The following is a 17,827-nucleotide window of genomic DNA, read 5'->3' on the forward strand; positions in this document are numbered from 1 at the left end:
TCGTGCTTGAAACTCTCGCATGTTCGAATGAAATTATTTCCATCTTCGTAGTTTTCGAATTGCGATTTTTTCCATTCACATAAGACTGTCACTACAGAAATTAAAGTATTCCTCTGAAAACAGGTCTTTTCTTTTCTCCATCAATTTTTCGTTTTCATTAGACAATCCAAACCGAAGAATGCTCACGGCCATTGGAAGAGGAAGAGAAAGGCATTCCCGCATTTCTCATGAGACGAACTTTCAGAGTTCTCTATAGAACATAAAATTTGACATGGCGAGGAAGTCTTGTAGGAAAGTTCTGTGTAGAATGTGATTACAGGATTCTTCAATGCGTGATTATTGTGAATCTGGTGGGTTATGTGGATGTATGTCTTCCTCAGTCGCAAGGAGAAGTTTGTTGTTATTGAGGGGTGAATGGGTGAATTACTTAATCTTTTATATTTGCATTTGTATTTTATATTCAATCTTTCCTCCCCTTAAAAAAATTATTTCAAACTGATAAATTCCCAGGGTTTCTGTTGAAAGAATTTCAACAGAATCATTCGCATAGAAAAATCCGAATCTATTAATTCTTTCATTCAGAATGTTTTCTCTGAACTGTCACTGGTGAGAATCGCGCAGAGAAGGAGCGGAATTTTACCAAAAATCAACGGAATACCTGAAAACCCCGTCACCCATCAATTTACAACAACAAATATTTCAGTGCGAAGTAGTCCCTTTAATTAGATCAATCTACTGATAAATTTCATCATATTGTAAATATTTCATGGATTAAAAAATACCTTTCTTCGTACTCTCACGTATTGCAAAAAAAATGAGAAAACATTAATAATACAATTTAAAGTATAGTATTAAGGTTACGAGGAGAGATAAATTTGTGAGGTAATTTTAGATAAATCATCGGAGCAATTAACAATTTAATTACTGGTTTTTTCCAATGTATCTTGTTCCATCTCCTTCATCTCACCCTTATCCTCTTCCCTGTCCGTTATGAGAGCACATACACACAGAAAACACACGAGGTGTATCATTAGTTTGTTAACACTACCTATGTAAATATTTGTTATAATATACCATAACGTATAAAAGGATAAATGAGATGAAAAAAAAATTTCAAAATGAATTAATGGTAATTTGCGTAGTAAATGAACAATCTTACGTGCCAGAATATTAAGTGCGTAATTAAGTGAAACATCAGTAAAATCGGTATTTATTATGAACGCTTTGTCAATTAATAAAATGATTGAAATTTTATCTTACAATTTGTTCATTTTTGGTTGTTTTTTTTTCTTGGCGACTGAGAATCAAGGTTTTTGGAGCTCAGAGGATGTAGGAAGATATAAGCTTCTATATTTTATATTCATACTTTTTTTTTACATTTTTTAAAATTTGATTTATTCCTGCATTTCAATTTTCTTATGCATTTTTTTCTTATGTTGTTGATTTTTATTTATTCAATTTGTATATTCGGGGTATTTATTCTCTGGGATTGCTTCCCATGATGATCTCTTGTGTCTTTTTCTTTATATTATGATTTTCCATATCTTGTCTTAGCGAGAATGGTCCTCCGACGATCGAGGGTAGTAGTGCAGCAATTGACGTTCCATCTTTTGGTAATCTGGAATTTATTATTATTTATTATTATGATTATTATTATTTATTTATTATTTATTTATTCATTTTTTCATTTTTTTTTATTTTCGTTCAGTCACGGATGAAAAAATTTAGTAGGAAAACCTATCAAATTCATTAGGAATTTCTATTGGATTTCTATTCAACTTTCTATTCATTTTTAGCCGATTCTATTGAAATGTTCAATAGAAAATATCTCAATTGAATAAGTGAGATATATTTACGAAAATCGTCAAAATTGCAATTTTCCACTCATTGAAAACTGCTGGACTCTAGGATGAAAAAATAGCCCACGTATCTAAAACATGTTAAAACCCATCCAACTTAAAAATTTCGCTTCGCCTATTTTTTCCGGGATTCGAGTAACAAACCTTCTGGTGTGACAATGAATATCCCAGCACTGTCCATCTCATTCTCACACTGAGATCGCTGTTGGTTTTTCCTAGGTCCATACCTCGGGTTATCGAGCCAGATTCCATTGCCCAGTCGTCTGAGCAAGTCATCGTCGAAATTCTCTAAACCAAAAAGTCAGTAGTTCGATAATTAAATGCGCACGAGTCAATCTCAATTATTCTTTCAGTGATGGATTAGTATAATGACCTATGATATCAAAAGTACAACAGCGAACTCGTGGTTTTTCAAAAAAGAATTCAAGGATATGCAAATTAAACTGTAAAGGTTTAAAGATGCTTAGCCCTCGATCACTCGCGTTCGGCCGCAGGCCTTCATCCGTCGCACGGTTAGCGCAGCGCCGCTGGGTTAAACCGAGCGCGTTGTTGCCACCTTGACGCTTACCGCTATGCGCGCATTTCAACTGGGGCAGTGAATGTAGCAACACTGGCGCTCGAAGCGTCGACAGAAACGCACCCGCGGCGGGCGGCGTAGCACCGCGTCTTCGTCCGTTCGACGCTTCTTTTCTTTTTTTAGCTAATTAAATTTCCCGATAAAAAAATGGACAACGCCAACATCGCAAAAACGAATGTTTGAATTTCGGACCCCTTTGTGGACATTTTTCAGACACTAAAAAACGTCTACAATAGGTGTGCGAAATTCAGACATTCGCTTTACTGTGAACACTTAAAAGGATTGAACTAGGAACTTCAATTTTTTACGAATTTTTAAGCGTCGAGAAACACGCTAAAATAGCGAGTGATCGAGGGTTAATAATAAAAAAAATTCAAGGATATCTAAGTACTTTGGCAATTTATTAAATTGAAATATCTATCCTATAGTTTTACCGGTTACTTTCGACATTGAATCCGCGATATTGAAAGAGAAAAATTCTAAAAAATGCTTGTGACTGTGGAAATGAGTGGGCACGCGGTATCACCCGCTGACCGGTACACTACTTCACCCCTAATTCGAATCAACAGATCAACCAAATGTTCTTACTCTGGTCATCAACATCCACCGGACTGTCCAATCCCTCCCGGTGATTCTTGACATCTCCATCGAACTCCGGATATTTCATATCGTCGGCCAGTGCTGGCGGCCCGGCTCGACCGACACGAGGATATTGCATGAGCCCGGCAAATCCATCCGGTCGCCCGAAAATCCTCATTCCCGCGCTCCGTCCGATCCGCGGTTGCGCGAGAATCCCAGCGGCTCTTCGTTCGTTGAATTTCGCGATCAGATCATTGATCCTTTCGCCACCTAAAAATGCCCAATTTTTCGTTCTGTTTAAATTCAATTCACCTGTCTACAATTCAGTAGCGAAGTGGTAAAACCGTACAAGTCAATTTTTACTATTGACAGGTGTTCAATGAATACTTCGGAATCTAAGGAAAATAGCAAAATGTTTGATATAACTAGAACCAAATTCAATAGAAAAACTAATTACCAGACAATTGGCGGATTAAAGCAGGATTCAGTCGATACAGTCGTAGTTTACTTTTGACTGTCTTCGCTTCAACTATTGCAATCGGTAATTGATTAAAAAAAAATCTACATGAGTTAGAAAGACATGAAAATGAATAAAATTCGGATGCACTGCACTGTTGAAAGTTTTGGCAGAACCTTCCGGAACAGCTCTAGGAAATTTCTATGAAGTGATAGTTCTATTGAACATTCAAGGAATTTCGTCATTGAAAACTCACAATCTAATGAAAAAATCAGTAAAGACTGTAAATTTCTGTTCAACTTAGCCACGAACATTCATAGGAATCACGAAAATTCGGTGAACATATTCTTGAATTTTTAATTGATTTAAAATTATGCGCTATTTGGTACTGAATATATATAATTTAATTCAAAATGCAAGTTAGAGAGTTCTGAACTGGGAAAATAATCAGTGAAATTTCTGATAAATAGATGTCCTAAAGTAAAAATAATTACTGAACTGTTCATGAAATTTCAATGCCTTTCTAACAGTCCAGCTCATCGCAAATAATCTCTCAACCCCCGCCCAAACCCAAGTAATAAATAATCTTCCCTCAAAGAATAATAAAATTGAAAGAAAACTTACGGTTGAATGATGTAGCAAAGACGAGAAAAATTAGCACAGTGAAGCGAGGATGATCTTTCATTTCAGGAGTGATTTTTCAGATAACTACAATTAATCTATTGATCTTCTCGAATCCCAGTGACTCAGCTCAAAGAATGAATTGTGAAGGAAAAATAAACCCGGATGAGTGATCGAACGCCCGGTGGCAGAACAGAAGAGATGTTTTTATTATTTTCGGGTCAAAATTTATGACTCTACTTGTTGCGGGCGAGGTGAAGATGGGATGTACACTGTGTCCTAGCGATCGCGGTACTGGATGCCGGATTATTCCCGCCGAAGGATTTTATACCTTCTGCAGGGCACAACGGCTGAGTTGCGCATCCTCACTCCTCGTTACATTTTCCCGTCCCCCTTTCGATTCCCGATATATTCTTCTTCTTACCCCTTCATTTCCATCTACATCGCCACCCACCTGGCGCTTGATGCCTCGTAGCGGGGGCCTTCATCGCCCCCATTTGCCAAGAATTATGTATATTGCATCGGCAGTTTGTTGTTCAATTAATCCGGGAGGAGCAAACGCGAAAATTCATTCACTGGGGAATAGGGTATCGTTAGTAAGTGTTTGCTTCCCGGTGGAAGCATTGCGTTTCACAAATCCGAAGTTTTTAATTTTTTGGGTCAAGTAACTATAATTATAGCTTCAGGAGTTCGAATGCTATTTTCGAGCCCTTTATCACCCAATTAATTTGGAAAGAGAAGAAAGAAAATTGATCCACTGGAGAATAGCACTATTGTTCATTGAGAAGTGCTCTGGCTTGTTTTGAAGTGTTTCAATGGTCATTAGAGTTGAGGTTGCGGATTGTTCGAGAAAAGCTGCTTTGGATCGTGGAGAAATACAGGTCGTGATTGCAGCAATAATGATGGTGCGGGAGAACTGGAGGAGATTCCCATTGCGGTTTTTTTTTATTACAATATTGATCTCTCCGATTGTTTTTTTTAGTATAAATCATGGTTCAATGGATTCTGCACGCGACTGACGCTAGGAATAATGAAGAGGCGGGTAAGTAGGTTTCTTGAAGACGTAATATTTTGAAAATTGAAGGGTTGAAATTAGAAGGACGAGGAAAAGCTATTCACAGACAAAAAAAAGTGGATTCGCTTCAGAAAAGAGTTTCTAAATTTTAGAAACTGTGGTTTCTACCCTTCACTTTTCTAAAATTTAGAAAGTTTTGTCCATGTTTTAGAAAAAAATCATTAAAAATTAATGATCAAAATTGGGATTAATTTTAAACCAAAATATACTTGATTTTAGAAGAAATATTTTCTGAAATCTAAATAATTTTTTCTAAGTTTTAGAAAAAAATCATTAAAAATTAATGATCAAAATTGGGATTAATTTTAAACCAAAATATACTTGATTTTAGAAGAAATATTTTCTGAAATCTAAATAATTTTTTCTAAGTTTTAGAAAAAAATCATTAAAAATTAATGATCAAAATTGGGATTAATTTTAAACCAAAATATACTTGATTTTAGAAGAAATATTTTCTGAAATCTAAATAATTTTTTCTAAGTTTTAGAAAAAAATCATTAAAAATTAATGATCAAAATTGGGATTAATTTTAAACCAAAATATACTTGATTTTAGAAGAAATATTTTCTGAAATCTAAATAATTTTTTCTAAGTTTTAGAAAAAAATCATTAAAAATTAATTATCAAAATTGGGATTAATTTTAAACCAAAATATACTTACTTTTAGAAGAAATATTTTCAAATGTGTGGGATTATACAGGGGAAGGGGAGGTATGATATAGAGGGCGGGGTTTTTTGTCAATAATAATCACAATTACGACGATGTTGATAATAATTTTCGTTGAATAATTTATTCACTGCTCAAAACTCAAACGAATTGTTTGACAAAGATTATCCAATTAATCGGGTGACGGTTGCACCCGCTGGGTGTTTGAGGAATAAATGCGAGCATAAAGATCACTGCCAACGTCTTTTACATTCTAATGAATTGGAATTACGAGGGACATACATGAACGGAATGGACATTGGATTACATATAAATTACTTATTCCCCGGGATGAGGCTTTCAACTCCATCGATTTTCTGGCCCCACTGGATGTGAATGAATTTAGAGTATTTTTCTATTGGAGCGTTGGGGAAATTCATATACTATTATGTAAAGTTTCTCAATATCGAATTCTACCCGGAGTATAAGCACAAAATTGTCTAAAAAAAATTCATGGAGTAATTAAAATTCGTGGATTAATTAAAATAATTATTAGAATGATTATTTCTCTTGAATTCCAACTAGAACATGAAATTCCACAATAATTTTCCCTCATTCCCACACAATTTCCCGAATACAAAATAAATCACTCCATACTTCGACATAACAACAACTAAACTCTCCAGGTTCCAGAAATAAAATCACGCTACTCCAATTTCCAAACATCCTTCATCCCACCTTTATTTCCACCTCTCCAATTCAACAATTTTCTCCTACTTCTTATGCATAAGGCACCTGACTCCATACTTATACATCTCCGAATTAATCTTTCTCAATCTCTCAACTTCCGCTCTACTCTCACTGAGTTTCCTCTCCAATTCGCCATTCCCATCGCCCTCTCCACTCTCCTCGAAGAACTCCTCAGGATTGAGTAAATCATCATCCCCACATTTTACAATCTCAAGAACATCATTAACCCCCTCATTTCCAATCCTCTGCAGAGGTTTGACGAACAGTTTTGGCTTGAGAATGTTGACATCAAAATTGGCATAATGAGGAACCAGTAGGACATTGGTGATCCCCCCTTTATGCTGAATGCTCCTGATGATCTGACGACTGGGAATGTTCCAGATGTTGACGTTTCCATCAGCAGCACCGGACACAAGTGTGACACAATCGATGGAGACTGACAGATTGTTGACTCCACTCGTGTGCCCCTTGAAGAAGATTCCTTTTCCCTCTTTATCCCCCGGCACATGATGTTCTCGTCCTCTTGGGGGGCTCCTCAAATCGAATTGTCTGATGTGTCCATTGGTGCAGCCCACGAACATGTTGCATTCCCTTTTGTCTAGACAGACTGACGTCAGGGGGACATCGAGGACCAGAGTTAGCAGTTGCACCTGTTGTAATCAAAAATTATGAAAATGAGATAAAAGAATAACGAGTTAAAAAGAGGCGATCGATGGTTGAGAGGTAGTAAGAGAGCAAATACGCAACAACATTGACCTTTTCCTATCAAATATGCAATAAAATCAGCGCAAAAAACAATTAGAATTTTTCAATAGAACTCAACAGAATTTTCTAGCGAATTCGTCAGGGTTTCATTAAATGTTTTCATGCGTGATATCATGTCATTTTCATCTCTGTTACCCACCCCAGAATTGGCGTCATAAATCCTCGCAGTTCGATCCAAAGACACGCTGACAACTCTGCACCTAGCTCCAAAGGCCCCAAAATAAATTCCCTTAACAGCGAGAGTGTGATCAGAGAATCCATGAAGAGGATGAGCCTCCTTATAATTATTGATGACCCCTGCCACTGAATAAACGAAGACGAGGCCGTCCTGTCCCCCAGTGGCCAGGTGTGAGCCATCCACTGAGAATTTGAGACACGTCACTGTCTGGTAATGACGTGCAAGTGTCCTCAGAAGCCTTCCCGTTGACGTCTGCCAGATGAAGACCTTCTCATCGACTGAAGCTGCTATGTACGTCCCACAGGACGTGCAGGACATTGCGGACACCTTACCCGGAGTTGTCAACCGAAGATTGGGGAGGGGAACTTGAGAGTTCACTGGCCAGATGTGGATTCGAGGCTTCGTGGCATCTGCTGCGAGGAGGTAACTGTCTTTCAGGAGCTGCAGGCTGTTTGAGGCCAGGGGCGAGGCGTTTCTGAACTGAGATAGCATGGATCCTGTCAAAGGATCCCACATGGCAGCACTCCAGGACTCCCCGGAGGTGTCTGAGGTCAGTAAAACTTCTCTTGTTTCTTTCATTTTTATGATTTTTTAAGGACAAGACGAGTTTTCACTTTTGTGATGGGGATTCACGTTTTTGAGGGATATTTTAAATTATTTGGAGTGAATAGTAGATTTTTACTGGTGGGATTGACGTTTTTCTAGGTTAGTTCACTCTTTTTCGTCTTAGTTCACGTTTATCAAACTATTTTTACATTTTATTTTTGGGTTAAATCACTCTTAACTTCCGTTTCTTGCAAGTTGATTACTGCCCGTTTGAGGTCATTGCATGGTTTTATGGTTCATCCACTGGTTTTGTGGTGATTTGTTTCCGACAGATGTTTATCTCACTCGTTTCTTCCAGCCCCACGTGCGCCACGCTATCGAGTCTACATAGGCAGCATGTGGAAACGGAGAGAATGCGCGTGCGCAAGGCGCGTTCCCTCCCTCCTTCTCTCCCTTCCCCCCCAACCCAACAGCAAAAAATTACGGAAAACAATTTTTTTTTCTAATTTTATCGTTAATTCGTACCCCACAGGGTAATTTTTTAACTTCCTCAGTATTTTAAAATTTGTTTAAAAATTCTAGCTGCAGCGTATCGGTATTAACTCTCCTCTGCTGGGAACAGACACTCATGGGAAATTGAAGAAAAATTAAAATTAAAATAAGACAAATTTAAATAACCATTACTGACGTTTTTATATCACTCAATTATATCTTGCCAATTATTCAGATTCCATGAAGATATAAACAGACATGTAATCACATTGCGAATTGCAAGCAGCGATATTGATATATAATAAATTACAGTACAAACAATTTACTGTAAATAAAATAAAATTATAGAACAAACATATGAACGAATTTATTTACACTATGCAGAGCTGCAATTCCTTCTACTCCACCGAAACTGTCATTCTTACTATTAGGACCATCCTTAAATGCTTCATATCGTTATATGTACTATAAAAATCGTTATATATACTTAAAAAATTATGATACAACAAAATAAATGTAGTGGTAACAAACTCTGTTGTCACTGCAACAAACGGACCTCACAATAAAAAGCGATTTTTGACGTGACGATCCGCCTTTTTCTCAGAGTACGTTGCGCCGGCCGGGGCGAAAAATTTTTGTTCACATACGAATATACGCAAACACACACACAAATATTTCTTCAAAAACATCATACAATGATTCTTAGGATCACAAAAAGTGGAGATATTATGAAATATCCACATACAATTTTCGAGTTCATTACATCAGATGCGTCATTCACAATTCCACACTTTTACTAAATTTATTTATTATTGATGAATCAAAAATACATTTTCGATAATCAGACTTTTGATTTAAGCCCCTGAGAAGTTTGTACATTCATACACCTAAATAACATCTATTTCTTGAAAATCTCGGAAAACAATCTTCTCTCCTCATCATCCTTCAAAACGTCATAATAAAATTGGCTGAAAAACTCCTTTTTCCCCCAATTCTCCTTATTAAGAAACTCATAAGCGCATTGTCGTCGTTGAACATAATCCTTCATGTTCGTGACGAGACGCTTTCTCTGGGGATCCTCGAGTTCCCTGAACATAGCTTTACATAGAGTCAGATCTGTTCTGTGGAAGATATTGAAGAAAGCCTGACCCATCTCTTCATTACTATTACAGCCGAACCTCCTATAAAAAATTCTCCAAACTTTTTCAAAAGGTTCGTATAATGTTTTGGTGTCATACTCCTTGATAAAATTATTGTCAACTCCGACAAGTTGAAAAAATGTGAAAAAGCAATCCACATTGACACTCTGGAATAAGCGTATCCAGTCATCGATAAACAAAATCCAAGGTGGCTTTACCAATTCGCTGAGCACAGAATGATTGGAAATGGTATTAACTAAAGTAGTCATCTTCATTGATCTCAACGAATAAAGGGTTGCTTCTCCACATAAGCCGTCGAAACTTGATTCCCTGATGAATTTCTCAATTTCCACATCGTTTTCTAGATTATTAAGAAAATATTCGTTGGTAGAGGCCGTCCGTCCTAAGTGGGGGCTGTCGGGATGACTACGCTTCAGCAAGCGCTTTAAATGTTGCTCCTCACTGAGTACTTTGTATCTCACAATACAAAAATAGTTGTACGTCCCCACAGGTTCAAACATTTCTTTCGGCGAGTACTCTCCATAGATTTTATGGTACCAATAAATAGGAAAAGTCCATTTGGAACATTTTCTGATACTATTCCAATCAATAGTTTTGGCAAATCTGATTATGTCGTTTTCCATGGAGGAAATGCACAGCTGATTCCAGATCACGAAGTCGACAGCTTCTCTGCTTTCGACGTAACATGCTAATGTTTTCCGACCATTAACGTATCCAATGTTATCCCAATGAAGACTATCCAGTAAGTCATCAATTGTTTGCGCCCAATTTTGATCCCGCAGATGCGAGGGTGTGTTGTTAGCAAACTGAGATAACCAATTCGATGCCATTCTGATCATTGGTACCAGACACATCTTCAAATTGATCTTCATTACTTCAGGAAGTGGCAATCTATCCACAGTTGACTGTAGTTCTCCGATCATGTGTATCAATAGTGGGTCTTCCTGGTTCACGTCTCTATACGGATGAATGCCCCAAGACACGTTTTTCATCATCTCTTTATATTTTGCCTTCTTCAGTAACGTCTCGATGGTCTTGACTGCTGCCATGTGCTGCAGTGTGGACAGCAACCTCAGAGGATTATGTTCAGCTGACATTTTTCTTCTTCTGTTGGTTTTAAAATCTACACAAAGAGGAATGCGGTCTTGAATTAGTCTACTCTCTCAACTTCATAGTGACTTGTCGATGAATGCCAAATAACTATGCTTCTTCAAGGAAAATTCTATTCTTAAAATCATAAATTATCTTATTCGAACGTTTCAATAGCAAATAATAAAACTTGATTGTACGCAAGACCTTCTGGTACCCCTTTTGTTTACTACATTTATGCCACTTTCCGATGGGCCCAAAATCACCGTCGAGGCTACCTCATAGACCAGGGATGGGTCTAGCAAAAATTTGAGTGTTTTGAATATCGCTTTTTTCAGTCCCTAGATACCTACAATGATGAATTTAAAAATAAAAATAATTATTATAGCGTTTTTGTTGACCGTTGATTCGGCCTTGGAAAAATGGAATGAACGTGATTCTGTTACTACTGTTCACAGGGTTGATGATATCAAACAGATTATCAAATACCTCTATCCTACATCTGTTCAAGACACAATTTTTAAGGTCCAAGTGATTATTAAGCAAGATGGTCGCTACCAACGGTTTGCCATGACGAGGAACTCCACCTGAGTTATTGAAAGCTCAGCTGGAATGCAATGTAAGAGTCGAACTGAATCTAACGGACTAGTCGATACGCTATGCACGGGTTTCGAATACCAGAATTTTTTTCACACTACATGTTCACACATGTTCTACATGTTCATGTTCACTACATTTCTACTGGGGGGAAAATTAATATTCTCATCAGTACTCCCAATAATAATAATAAGTTAATAATAAAAGTTGATAAAAAAAATAGTTGATGAAAACAAATTTTTTTTGCTTGAATTGCGTTAAACAGTCGTTTCTGGACAGTGTTATTTTTCGCCAAATTTCATTTTGCCCAGTCTCCCCTATTCATTATTCAATTTTAATGAAATTATTCCTCTGGCTATATGTAATATGACAATTCAGTAGTGTCGAGGGCAAGAGTAACACATTACTTCTAGTTAAGTTGTGAAAAATAGGTAACACCCAAAACCACAAAAGAGATAGCTCGCCATAAACTTTCATTAATTTATATTATTAATTAATATTTCAACTCACTCTCTGATTTATTCTCCCCAATGAAACGCTACCTCCAACTAGTATGATTTTCTTTTTCTGTTCGTTATGGTTATATCCTCATTATTCTCAACTAACTAAAGATTCGTGACTGAACACTGTCATGACGGCTCCCAGTGATCACGTGATCAACTTCAATGTCCATCACCATGTTGATGACGTATCAAAGCATGGTGGCACGTGTTCTGGCACAGCCTTATCAACCATAGATGTCGCTAACCATTGACGCACTATTTGAACAAGTCCTCCAAAACAAAAACACTCTCCAAACTAGTAGACTTTTTTGCCATATTTTAGAAATTTTCCTTAACCAGCAAGCCCATCTTTTCACAATGATCTTTCATACAATCAGAATAGGAAAATCGTAGGAATTACAGGGGGCTGACCCGGCCAATTCCTGGGAGTCACCGCTAGCGACATCCGACAGCTAAAAATATCCTTAATGAAAACTGCAGATTTTCTGGTCACCACATTCCTTGCTTCTGATCTCTATTTCTAGTTGTATAGGGCTTCTAGCAGAAGTTTTCCCTTCTCAGGGTACCCCCACTCTACGTGATTCCCACTCATATGCTTGTCCCCACTCCAAAAATCCATGGATATTCTTCTGGAAGAATAGCTCCATGTACATGTTGCCAGTGCATATGCAAGAGTGCGGCTGCACTCGCGCTGTGTTTTGATTCGGCTGATTACTGCGAAGTTCGGTTTCCAGTTAGGAGAGTTAGGATAGGAATAGAATTGTCAAAAATTGGATGACAATGGCAGAAAAACCCGCATCACCTCGACTACCTGCACCACCCACGGATCTCGACTGGATAAAGTTGAGAGACGAAATGGAGGAAGGAAATGAATTTGAGCCATTATTCCATAAACTGATCAGGAAGTTTAAAGCCCAACCGCTTATACCATTAGGTGAGCGTAACCTCTTAGAAATCACTCTGATGAGTGATGAGTGAGAAAATGAATGTAATTGTGAGATAATTGGGTTTTGAAATTGTAGAGCATTCGGTTCTGATCGTTTTGAGTGAGAAATCATTGAGAATCATTGAATTAGATTCTACGCAGAGGCTTTTGACATTTGAGAAGGATTGATGATGATTTTCATCTAGTTTTTGACAGTTTATGTTGATTACTGCTAGAGTTCGCTGAAAAATTATTGGAATTATTATTTGATATATTTATTTATCTTGTGTTTTAGACATATCAAGTATCATGTGAAAGATTTTATTTCAGAATTTTGGAAAAGAAATTTCCCATTTGGTATAGGTTCTACTGTCAATTTATAGAGTATTGCATATTAAACAGGATTCAACTAGTTCAGTTGAGAAAAGTACTATGTGGAATAGTTCATAAATAACTCTTGAAGGACATTCATCCCATTATTTCAAATGGATGAAAATTTTTTTTTTTTCGCGATGAAATTGTGCTTCTTATTTTTTGATATGGTTAAGGAGAGGTTCACCCCGGGGAAAAAATACGTTGCGGATTTTTTAAAAAGTTGGTATTATAATGAGGGTCAGATTATGGGCCCGAATAAGGATCATGGGGGTCAGAAACTAAGGGTCACAAAGGTCAAAACAGGGGTCTCAATGTCTCTCTATATTATAAAAATTCAAATGGACTGTTGGTGATGAAAATTAGGTGCTCGAAATGAAGACTCCAAAAGTAAGGGTCATAATGAGGGTCACGAGGATCAGATTAAGGGTCACAAGGGGCAGAATAAGGATCATGGGGGTTGACGAGCGGAGCGACCAGGGGGCAATGAATAATATTATTTTATTCATCTTCTAGGCTGCTTAGCAACAACAGCAGCTCTGTCCTACGGTCTCTGGTCATTCAAAAAAGGCGATCAAGTAATGTCCCAGTACATGATGCGAACACGAGTACTAGCCCAAGGATTCACCGTGTTTGTTGCAGTTTCTGGGATGGTGACAGCCTCCCGACAGGCCTCAACACCCGAATAAGTAAAACGCTCAAAACAGAAAATAATATTTTTCGTGAATGGCGAAGCCAGTCACCCAGTCTCCTAGACACCCCTGTAAATTTTTAGATTAATGTACCAGATAAATTAATCAAATACTTAAATAATAGACCATATAAACACCAAAAAGACTAAAGGTTATTATATTTATTATAACTCATCGGTTAACATTTTTTACATTTCTCCAAATTGATTCATCTTCCGAAGGTTAAATCTTCACCAATAAAAATCTCTAGTTCATCTCTTAAATACTATGATCAATCTGTCTATTGCTACATTGACTCAACCGTCTGTCTATTCACGGTTCAAACGAAATAAACATCCTCACTCGTTATAATACAAAAATGAAAAATCATAAGTCACAGAATTCCAATCTAACTCTCTCAAGCGATATAAAATGAAAATTTTTTATGCAAAAAATTGTTCGAGATTATTGTTCTGCGTTGAAGTGAGATTATTTTGTGAATATCTCATTAATAAGTGAGTTGAGGGCAAATGTCTTCAAATTCTTACAATAACACTGGTTATCAAGATTTACCGATTGATAAGAATTTTTTTCTGAATGGGTTATTACTTAGGAAACAAATGATTTTAAGAGAAAATTAAGTTTCCTACAAAAAATGTTCACAATTTCTGCTGCAGCAACTCATCATAAAGATGATTAATGGATCACGAAAGTGAAAATTCTTGTGATTATCAAGGAATCGAATTGTCATATTTATATATTCATCTCAGTATTGTTATTTTTTGGAGAATAAAATTCTCTACAAAGTTCTCTTAATAATTCATCAAGGCCATTTAGAGAGATTTTCCAAAGTAGTTCACGTAATTCATTACAAAAAAAAAATCCTCAAACTCGTCTTATCCCAAGATATTCTCAAAACGCATTAAATCTCTCTTGCATCTCTCCCCTCCCACTTCACAAAATCAGTAATCAGATTGTCAATCAGTACGACCTCAAACTCCCTGGAAAAAAAATTCCCATCAGCTACCCCCGAATTCTACTCCACTCGTGAACCATCAATAACCATCCCTCGGACAAAAAATCCAAGAATAAAGGAAAAAGGCAGGAAAACCCTCAATTCAACCAATTAAATTGAAATAAATCAATCAACAGAATATGGCGACAGTATTAAATCTACAAATGAATAAATCATCAATCAGATCTGAATTATGTCGATTGATTCAGTCTTGGGGTGAAAAATGCAATGAAATTTTCAGGATATTTCAGAACCTTGGAATTGCAAATCGCATCGTAATAATTGTATTTTTCATTAATCTGAGTATTATCGTGGCTCATGAAGAGCTGGTCGATCTTATCTACCCTCTAAACTGTTATTTTTAATCATGATGTTTATTGGAAAATGGCCAGTGAGATTTTATGGCAGCTGCGCTCAATTTTCTCGTGCCACTGGTGCTGAGAGAGCGAGAACGATGACTGGGTGGACTGTTGGAGCTGCAGCTGCTCAAACTCGTGCTGGGAGTCAGGCCAAAGATCTCCTGAACTGTTGGCCTTGTGTGGGATGTGTAGTCCGATTGCACAGACTCAATGAGGGGTGTCTCATCGTACAGAGATCCTTGTCTTTTACTACTTATGAAGGAATTTCTTGCACTCTCGATGCAGGGAACCTCTTGGATAGTCTCTGCTGCGTGCTTCCATCTCTCGTGGTCCTTTGCGTGAAGTGTCAAGTGCCTCAACCACTTCTGGGCCTCCTCTGGCGAGTCAAACTTCAGGATTGAGGACTTCTCGGTGCCTTCTGAGGTGTTGATTACTTTCAACTCCTTCTGGGATTTCGTGGGATGGATTGAAGTCTCCTGCAAAGCAATTTAGAGTTAGAAATTGCTAGCGAGAGGTTCAAGAAGTAGTTTTTTGAGTATTCGAAGACTCATAAGAGTTCTCAAAGTCACTTCCATCTGTAATTTCGGGAGAACAATTGTTTTTTGAAGTTGTTGGTCTTTAAAGTAGTATGAATCGGCGCCAGTTGAGTCGTTGAGCGTATTAACGAATGATAAACTCAAATTTTCAAATTCATTATTTATTTAAAAAATTTCACACTGACGTTAATCTTCATATTGTGCATGGAATTTTTTTAGTACTCACTCTGTTGATTAATATCGTAGAAATTGGATTCTGCTCCCCCTCAGCCGATTTCCTGGACTCCCAGCTCTGAATAGTGAAATTTTGGAGACGAGCCCAGCAGTCCCTTCCATTGATATTAACATTTCCTGTTGCAACCTCTTTCGTCATGCAGTCTGGCTGGGCAGCTAGGCGACAGCAGAAGTGGCCAAACAGTGGCAAAGCGTGATGCTTGTTCTCCAGATTATTGATAGCTAAGTCATGAGTGTGGATATTCTCATCAGTGTCATCGAGGGTCAACTTAGCAGAGGCCATTAACTCGAAATGGGGACCAATTTTTCCCGAGTTCAACTCGTCCCTGAGGGAAGCCGCCAGCTTCTTCCCAACTGTCTTTGATATCGATGAGTGGATTGTACGTTTGATCCTGCGGGGGGTGCTGGCAATACTGAGGTCTTCTTGGAGGATGTGACTGTAAATTTCTAGGGTCAATTCGAAATCCGCTAGGACGTTGTTGCTGAAAATTGAAATAGAACATAATAAACTTTTCATTTCAATGCTTTTTGCTCCCGAATGGGAGCATTCGTTAAATCAATCCGATTGTGATTTAAAATATTCTTCCCAATGACAGGTAAAACAAGTGGAAAATTGCTTTCGTCACAAAATAGTCAATATATTTCTTCTAATTAATTCGCAATTTGCTTTCGAATGGAATTCCTGTGAAGATGTATTTTAAATTCAATACCCCAAAACTTCAGTGCCCCAACGTTGAAGTTTTTTACTCTTCCCTATCTATATATTCGAGCTTCTGAGGTCAAAATTAGTAATCTTGACACGAAAAATTGGAAATTTCGGATTTGGCGAATACAATGCTTCCATTCGGAAGCAAAATTTTAACGTTGGGGCAATGTTGGCAATGAATCATTGATGTCAATTCAAGATACAGCGCCACACAAATTCTATCCAGGAGGAAATTGCTAATTTATTAGCAAAAATATATTGACTATGCTGTGACGAAAGTAATTTACCACTTGTTTTATTCGTAGGGGACTTCCTGAGTGGAATTGAGAAGGTTTTTTTCAAATGTATGCCATTGTACCCATTCAATTGTAGAGGAAATCCATTCCAAAATTTTGTTAAAGCTGTCGGTTCCTTCGAGACCCGCAATATCATCACTTCAAAATAGATTTCAAGTACTAAGTGTGGGGAAATAATAAACTTACAAGAGCAGAACATCTGGAAACGTGATATCAGTTAGCGCCCGATCAACGGGGCAGAGTAACGCCGTGTCATGTATTTCAGTGCCAATTCGCGCCAGGCAGAATACAGCAAAGCGTCTGTAGTCACCGCGATTTTTAAAATGATCAGAATCCCTCCACATTAGGGGTACTCTCAGCTCTGACAGTGATACCCGCGCTGTGCTCACTGGATTACTGAAAAAAACAGAATTTTATCACCAAATCTGAGAATTTAACATCAACATTTCCAAATTGGTCAATGGAATTCCAGTGCCACTAGAAAATTATCGAAACACTTATTTTTAATAGTTGACCATAATGAAATGCTATTTGAAAGTTATTTCAAATTCATTATTTTAATTCATTATTCATTATTTATTTGAAATACTATTTGAAAGTTATTTTAAATTTATTATTTGGCTGGCAATGATAGTGTTTCTTATCTATTTCGCAATTCTCCTATTTCAATGAATATGAATGCCCACATGACACGTGAATACTGAAAAGAAAGTCAGGATTCTCGAACGACTCTCACAACTTTTGAGCAAGAGTTAAATGCAATTTGTGTCTTCATGAACTCTATCAATAGTATTTTTCTGAATCGAACACTATTTAAAT

At 37.3% G+C, this 17,827-nt stretch overlaps 5 protein-coding genes across 10 annotated transcripts in view; 1 reads left to right on the forward strand and 4 right to left on the reverse strand.

The window, feature by feature from the left end:
- Positions 1-1,280: 1,280 nt before the first annotated feature.
- On the reverse strand, positions 1,281-4,378 carry LOC107039529 (CAPA peptides). 2 transcript variants are annotated; one of them, XM_015259178.1, is made up of 5 exons: positions 4,097-4,378; positions 3,473-3,544; positions 3,025-3,285; positions 2,004-2,147; positions 1,281-1,618 (listed from the first exon to the last, which is right to left on the reverse strand). In XM_015259178.1, exons 1-5 carry the CDS (start codon positions 4,155-4,157, stop codon positions 1,551-1,553), a joined length of 606 nt encoding a protein of 201 aa, XP_015114664.1. In that variant the 5' UTR covers positions 4,158-4,378; the 3' UTR covers positions 1,281-1,550. The 2 variants fall into 2 exon arrangements, with proteins under 2 accessions (XP_015114664.1, XP_015114665.1); XM_015259179.1 differs by lacking the exon at positions 3,473-3,544.
- Positions 4,379-5,933: 1,555 nt separating this feature from the next.
- On the reverse strand, positions 5,934-8,431 carry LOC107039527 (WD repeat-containing protein 18). Its single transcript, XM_015259176.2, has 2 exons — positions 7,469-8,431; positions 5,934-7,214 (listed from the first exon to the last, which is right to left on the reverse strand). Exons 1-2 carry the CDS (start codon positions 8,084-8,086, stop codon positions 6,588-6,590), a joined length of 1,245 nt encoding a protein of 414 aa, XP_015114662.1. The 5' UTR covers positions 8,087-8,431; the 3' UTR covers positions 5,934-6,587.
- A 290-nt stretch (positions 8,432-8,721) lies between these two features.
- LOC107039532 lies at positions 8,722-12,037 on the reverse strand. Its single transcript, XM_015259182.1, has 2 exons — positions 11,902-12,037; positions 8,722-10,828 (listed from the first exon to the last, which is right to left on the reverse strand). Exon 2 carries the CDS (start codon positions 10,800-10,802, stop codon positions 9,444-9,446), a length of 1,359 nt encoding a protein of 452 aa, XP_015114668.1. The 5' UTR covers positions 10,803-10,828; positions 11,902-12,037; the 3' UTR covers positions 8,722-9,443.
- A 507-nt stretch (positions 12,038-12,544) lies between these two features.
- Positions 12,545-14,678, forward strand: LOC107039574 (HIG1 domain family member 2A, mitochondrial). The gene is made up of 2 exons (XM_015259272.2): positions 12,545-12,828; positions 13,708-14,678. Exons 1-2 carry the CDS (start codon positions 12,669-12,671, stop codon positions 13,878-13,880), a joined length of 333 nt encoding a protein of 110 aa, XP_015114758.1. The 5' UTR covers positions 12,545-12,668; the 3' UTR covers positions 13,881-14,678.
- Positions 14,030-17,827, reverse strand: part of LOC107039572 (rhotekin) — a 47,203-nt gene continuing 43,405 nt past the window's right edge. For all 5 annotated transcript variants that reach the window (XM_015259271.1, XM_015259267.1, XM_015259270.1 and 2 more), the window contains 3 exons: positions 17,195-17,404; positions 15,999-16,488; positions 14,030-15,712 (listed from right to left, as the gene is read on the reverse strand). In XM_015259271.1, the coding sequence (XP_015114757.1) occupies positions 15,239-15,712; positions 15,999-16,488; positions 17,195-17,404 (1,174 nt within the window). In that variant the 3' untranslated portion in view covers positions 14,030-15,238. The remainder of the gene's footprint in view (positions 15,713-15,998; positions 16,489-17,194; positions 17,405-17,827) is intronic.

The sequence above is a fragment of the Diachasma alloeum genome, unplaced genomic scaffold (assembly GCF_001412515.2).
Source record: "Diachasma alloeum isolate Michigan unplaced genomic scaffold, Dall2.0 Dall_scaffold_00301, whole genome shotgun sequence".
Lineage (NCBI taxonomy): Eukaryota > Metazoa > Arthropoda > Insecta > Hymenoptera > Braconidae > Diachasma > Diachasma alloeum.

What these genes read in the sequence shown, in the direction of transcription:
- LOC107039529 (XM_015259178.1), bottom strand. Translation starts at nt 4,157, where the DNA reads ATGAAAGATCATCCTCGCTTCACTGTGCTAATTTTTCTCGTCTTTGCT. An exon ending in TTTAATCCGCCAATTGTCTG is followed by an intron (nt 3,286 to 3,472) that starts GTAATTAGTTTT and finishes GGGCATTTTTAG; the next exon opens with GTGGCGAAAGGATCAATGAT. An exon ending in GGTGGATGTTGATGACCAGA is followed by an intron (nt 2,148 to 3,024) that starts GTAAGAACATTT and finishes TTTTTGGTTTAG; the next exon opens with AGAATTTCGACGATGACTTG.
- LOC107039527 (XM_015259176.2), bottom strand. Translation starts at nt 8,086, where the DNA reads ATGAAAGAAACAAGAGAAGTTTTACTGACCTCAGACACCTCCGGGGAG. An exon ending in TTTATGACGCCAATTCTGGG is followed by an intron (nt 7,215 to 7,468) that starts GTGGGTAACAGA and finishes TGATTACAACAG; the next exon opens with GTGCAACTGCTAACTCTGGT.
- LOC107039532 (XM_015259182.1), bottom strand. Translation starts at nt 10,802, where the DNA reads ATGTCAGCTGAACATAATCCTCTGAGGTTGCTGTCCACACTGCAGCAC.
- LOC107039574 (XM_015259272.2), top strand. Translation starts at nt 12,669, where the DNA reads ATGACAATGGCAGAAAAACCCGCATCACCTCGACTACCTGCACCACCC. An exon ending in CCAACCGCTTATACCATTAG is followed by an intron (nt 12,829 to 13,707) that starts GTGAGCGTAACC and finishes TTCATCTTCTAG; the next exon opens with GCTGCTTAGCAACAACAGCA.